General features: G+C 38.0%; 1 protein-coding gene across 1 annotated transcript; it reads right to left on the bottom strand.

The window, feature by feature from the left end:
- Positions 1 to 266: 266 nt before the first annotated feature.
- On the bottom strand, positions 267 to 4,277 carry LOC109136289 (hypothetical protein). The gene is made up of 2 exons (XM_019252247.3): positions 3,439 to 4,277; positions 267 to 1,033 (listed from the first exon to the last, which is right to left on the bottom strand). Exons 1-2 carry the CDS (start codon positions 4,146 to 4,148, stop codon positions 352 to 354), a joined length of 1,392 nt encoding a protein of 463 aa, XP_019107792.2. The 5' UTR covers positions 4,149 to 4,277; the 3' UTR covers positions 267 to 351.
- Between the last annotated feature and the right edge of the window lie 1,026 nt (positions 4,278 to 5,303).

The raw sequence follows: 5,303 nt of genomic DNA, 5'->3' as shown, positions 1-5,303 counted from the left end.
CGTGTGTACAAAATCACTTCAAGGGAAGAACCAGGGCTCACTTTATCAAAAGCTTACAATATAAATATACATTCTTAGATGATAAGGTTGAGTGACAATACATTGGCCACAAGACCTTATTATACACAGATCTTATGTCTCATGTAAATTAAAATTTGTATTAGGAAAGTACACAAATAATATGAAAATAGACTAGTAATGGTTGTAAAACGTCTTCAAAGATAGATGTGTAATAGTAGACCATGCATAAAACATCGGCTTGATTTACCAATCCATCCTCAACTTGGTGGTTAAACTCTACTACGCTGACGATACTGTAGAGGATGTTGCAGAAAAATAGCTCGACGTCATTTATTTTGGAGAAGATACAACAGCCATGAAGTCCTCGTTAGCTTCAAGTGCTCTCATGGAATCACATGGTAAACATATTTCCACATCTACACTTCCTCCTCCTTCATTTCCTGGGTACAAATTCAGCTTCCCATCAAACTTGTTTGCAACCCCACTACGAACCGCAATTGGTTTCCCAATTCCTGCAAACTCATTCCCATATATGTTAAATCGCGGCGAGCTTCCTACATGCAGTGTACTGTTTGGTTCCTTGACCAACAGTCTATCAAATCTAGCGCTAAAAGGAGACTTGAACCATGAATGTGCGAAATTGTGCACGTCTTTGTTTGTATGATTTACCACTAACTGGCGCAATGATAAGGCTGTCTTCCCAAAGCTTTGTTCGAGCAATTCGCCAACTGTGGTAGTTGATACTAGGATTGAAAGTAAGTTGCCAAAGTATTCTTCAGGCAAGGGAGGCTCTAATCTTGTCCGGTTGTTTGCAGCTAACTTGCAATGTGTTAGTTGGTTAGGGTTTAACCCTTTGGCTTGTATGATAGACCTCCAAACAAATGCTATGAGAGCTTGAAAGGAGGAGACCTTGTTGGTATTGCCAATTTCTTCATTAGCTCTGGCTTTGAGATTTGTTATTGTCTCCAATGAGAAATGGAAGAATCTACCTACCAATTGAGGTGGATCATACCTGGAATTTTGACAAAATAATGATATACTTCCTCTGTTTCAAAATAAGTGCAACATTTCCCATTTTAGGAAATGTCACAATAAGTGCAACATAGCTCAAAATGGAAATTTTTTTTCTTTTATTTACAAAAATGCCATTACTTAATTTACTCAACAACTTAATTAATTTATCATTAACCAATCTAAACAACATTAATTAAACAACCCACCCAACCCCTCTCTCTCCTCAACTCAACCCATCCAACCCCCCTCTTCTTCACTCAACCCACCCAACCTCCTTCTGCACCACCAACCTGCCACCACCACCAACCTGCCACCACCACCAACCCGACCACCACCAACCTACAACCACCACCAATGCGACCACCACCAACCTGTCACCACCACCAATGCGACCACCACCAATCCGACACCACCACCCGCCACCACGCCCAGTCCTCTCTCTCTCAAAATGAAGAAGCAGAAAGTAACAATGGTGGAAACTAATCTCTTCAATTTACTAAGCAAAGAAATCATCTTCATCGTCCTACATGACCTCAACGACAACAATCTACAATTTCGATTTTAAATCGAAGAACCCTAAAACCTAAAACCTCAAAGAACATCGCAATACCCTAAAATCTAAAACCTCGAAGAACCCTAAAGCACTTACCTTCATTCTCGATCGCTACCCTCAGATTTGGATGCTAAATTTATCTCTTTGCCCTAGAATGCGATTTTTCTCTCTCCATCATTGCTTCAACGTACCCAGGTTTCGATTATGTGGTTCTTCTGTATGTGTTTTTCTCTCTCCATCTGGAATGTTGGTTTCCGGGGTGGGGGAGGGATGATAGGGTGTTTTGCAGTGGGCAGGTTTTGAGGAGGGTGGTATCCGGTGGGAAGGGGTACGTGGGGGAGGGGAAAGAGATTTTTCGGTGGTGGTAGCGGTGGTCTGCTGACTCGGTGGTGGGCTGGTGGCATTGTTGGGGTGGATGGCATGTGGAAAGTGGTGGGGCATAAAGTGTTGGTGCAATTAGTTAAGAGTTTTATTTAATTAAATTGCCTAATCTCTCTTCTAAATGTGGTCCCTAACTTTCTCTCTCTAGATTCCTTGGTATGTGTGCCACTTCTCTATGTTGCACTTATTTAGAAACGGAGGAAGTACATGTTATGTCTAAGCAAACGTTGACTTTATTTAGCCTTAGGATTGAAGTTTGCCTTTTACGTACCCTTTTTTCCCCTTGTGGTCTAGTAGCATTATCAGGGGCGGATTTAGAATTTTAAATTTGGGGGTCCTAAGTCTCCTAACTAAACCAAGCAAATAGATGATGATCGTAATAATATATGCGAAATTTAGTTTTAACAGTAAGAATACCATACTTTATATTATCTGAATCATATATTAGATATACCTTCATTATATCAATATTTCAAGTTATTTCCATTTTTAGTAAATTCAACAAATTGACTTTTACACTCATAATCAGGCGCGACTCTACCTTTAATATCTTCAATTATCTGTTCCTAAAGTTCTTAGGAAGTTGATATAAATTTGGTAAATGTAAATATTATAAACAAATCAAAAAAATTTACGTAGTAAAATTATTTGTAAGCTTTTGTAAATAAATCTTGGTCATACTTAATATAGCAATACTGTACAAAGTCAAAACACGTATTAATAATTTATTGTGCACCATTATCATCTTAGAATTTGTGCATCATAAATATTCTCTAATAGAAAGAACACATTGACAAAAATAGTATAAGATTATAGGTTATGCTATATGCAGTCCTTAGAGTTGCATATAAGACAAAAATACACTACTTAGACTCTGTTTGGTATTACTAGGTGAAAATAAACTAATACTGATAAGTTAATTGAAACTGATAAGGTAACTGATTAGTTTAATTGTTTGGCAAAAATTAGTTGATTAAGTTGATAAATTATTTTAGCAAAATTAGTTGTCAAAATTTTGGAAAGATTTTTCAAAATTTTAGTCACCTGATTGTGAAAAGGTAAATTTTTTAACTTATCATTTAAGTCATTTTAGCCACTTGAAATTTTATTTTAGGTGCTCCCCAAACATTGCTAATCATTTAACACCTAAAATATGTTAGCATCCTATCATTTAAGGTAGCTAAAATGTTTCCCCAAATAAAGCCTTAAAAGTGGAAAAAAGTTGTGAATTTATGGAAAAATTTTGCATCAATCGATGTAATAAATGATCAATTAATACAACTTATTTTCATTTTTAACTTCTTATATACAGCCCTTAGGAATGCATATAGTTTTTATTCCCTAAGATTATTTCATTAAATCCCTTCTCATGAACTACTTATTTAAAAATTCATGATAGGCAGTCCATAATATAAACAAAACAAAATTTGGGATAGGGAACCAAAGATATATAGTTGGAAAACACCTACCTGTATATGAATTCTTTATGATCAATGAATGGTAGATACATATCTTTAGAGCTATACCCATCAGGAAACCAACGTTTATGAATCGGTAGGCGTGTGATAACAGCGTTATTTGCTCGATGTATATCAGACCAGACATTCCAAAAATGCCAGAATGAGGTCCCATCCACAATAGCATGATTCATAGAACAACCTATAAATATGCCATCAATCAACTCAGTCACTTGAATTGACAATAACGGCCTGGTATGCCCATCATAATTCACTTCCCCATGGCTGTGGTCGAAGAAGGTGTTAACCGCAGCAGGAACGCGAGGCGGGGAGATGATATCTGATGTCGTGTTATCGAGCGTAGCGTGCACAAAGCGCACACCAGGACCCTTGTTGCAATCGACATAGACCAAGCTACGACCATGATCATTGTCGACAATTGTGTTAAGTTGACCAGCAAGTGGGTAGAAATGGACAAGAGTGAGAGCAAGAGAGTGTTTAAGGCTTTCTAAGAGTTTGTCAATAGAGGAGGATATTGATAAGACGTCTTGTTTTGGTTTTGTGAAGAGGAGACCCTTCTGAAGGTAGTGGCCAGAAAGAAGTAATATGTCGAAAGGAGATAAGTGATAGGGTTGCTTTGATTCTTCTACTTCATGCTTTGGTTTGATGAAACACTCTGAGATCTGTGTTAATGGTGAAAACTCCATCTTAATTAGTGGCATAAAATCTTACACTCTGGTTCTTCTAAGTAGAAGCTCAACCGGATCTTTGACAGCCTCGTACTTGGACCCTTATCTAATGGAAGTAACAATCTCAAGGCGCTAATTATTCACCTTATCTTTTCAATAAAAAAAACAAGGATTTTTTTTATTTTAATAATGCAATCTTTTAACCATTGGTAACAAATAAGCTAACCTATTAGTTAATCCTATATAATGCAATTTTTAACAAAAAATTCTCTAAATGGATAGAAACCTGATAAACAAGTTGCCCGGGACACTTGTCACAACTTCATATGTTAGTTTTTAATTTTTGTTGAATTAAAAAAACAAAAATCTTTTTTTGTCTCTCTTCCTTATCTCCCTCCACAAGAACGCTTCCCCACCCCCAGTCCCCTACGACCTTACCCACCGGAAAACCCCCCTCCCCTTAGTCCCCTACCCCCAAGTCACCACCTCTTCCCTCCCCCATCCCCGAAAAATGGAGTTCATGGAACGAGCAGACCCAATCTCTCATCTTCTCACTTTCGCCCTTCTCCAACACCCCCACTATCACCACCTTCTTAGTTTCTCCCTCTTTTACGAACCACCATCACCACCTTCCTCTATCTCTTTCACTGAAGAGCTCACTTCATTCGTCATTTGACCATTTCTATCATTTCACCAGGAAATCATCATCTTCTCTCAAATTCCCAAAACACTCAATTTTTGATGTTGTCAACTCTGAGATCGCACGCAAATTCTCTTTCCTCTTCCTCTCTCCGGCAGTCATGGCAATGGAATGTGGGGTGGGTGGTTTTGGTGGTTTCAAGGATGGGTTTTAGTAGTTTAAGGGGTGGGGTGGGTGGGTTCTCGATCGATTTTGGTTATTTCAGTGGTGAAGGTTGTTTCGGGGGCTAGGGAAGGGGAAGGAGATGGGGGTGGGAAGTAGGGTGAGGAAGGAAGGAGTGAGTAGCTTTTGTAGATTTCTACAAACCTTTTTTAACCTGTTTCACAAGTTACCAGTCAATTTGACTTGTTGTAGGAATTTTGGTATAAAGCTTGCATTATTTAGGAATAACTAAATGGTTAGCTTATTCGTTGCAAATGGCTAAAAGGTTGCATTATTAAAACAATTTCCCACCTTATCTTGATTAATCTCTTTGAAGATTTTGAGAT

Source organism: Beta vulgaris, chromosome 1 (assembly GCF_026745355.1).
Source record: "Beta vulgaris subsp. vulgaris cultivar EL10 chromosome 1, EL10.2, whole genome shotgun sequence".
In the NCBI taxonomy this organism is placed as follows: domain Eukaryota; kingdom Viridiplantae; phylum Streptophyta; class Magnoliopsida; order Caryophyllales; family Amaranthaceae; genus Beta; species Beta vulgaris.
This window is presented reverse-complemented; position numbering and strand designations above follow the sequence as displayed.

Bases quoted from the DNA above. Each gene is read 5' to 3' on its own strand.
- LOC109136289 (XM_019252247.3), bottom strand. From the start codon at position 4,148: ATGCCACTAATTAAGATGGAGTTTTCACCATTAACACAGATCTCAGAG. The intron at 1,034-3,438 runs GTAGGTGTTTTC...TCAAAATTCCAG, and splicing joins CATAAAGAATTCATATACAG to GTATGATCCACCTCAATTGG.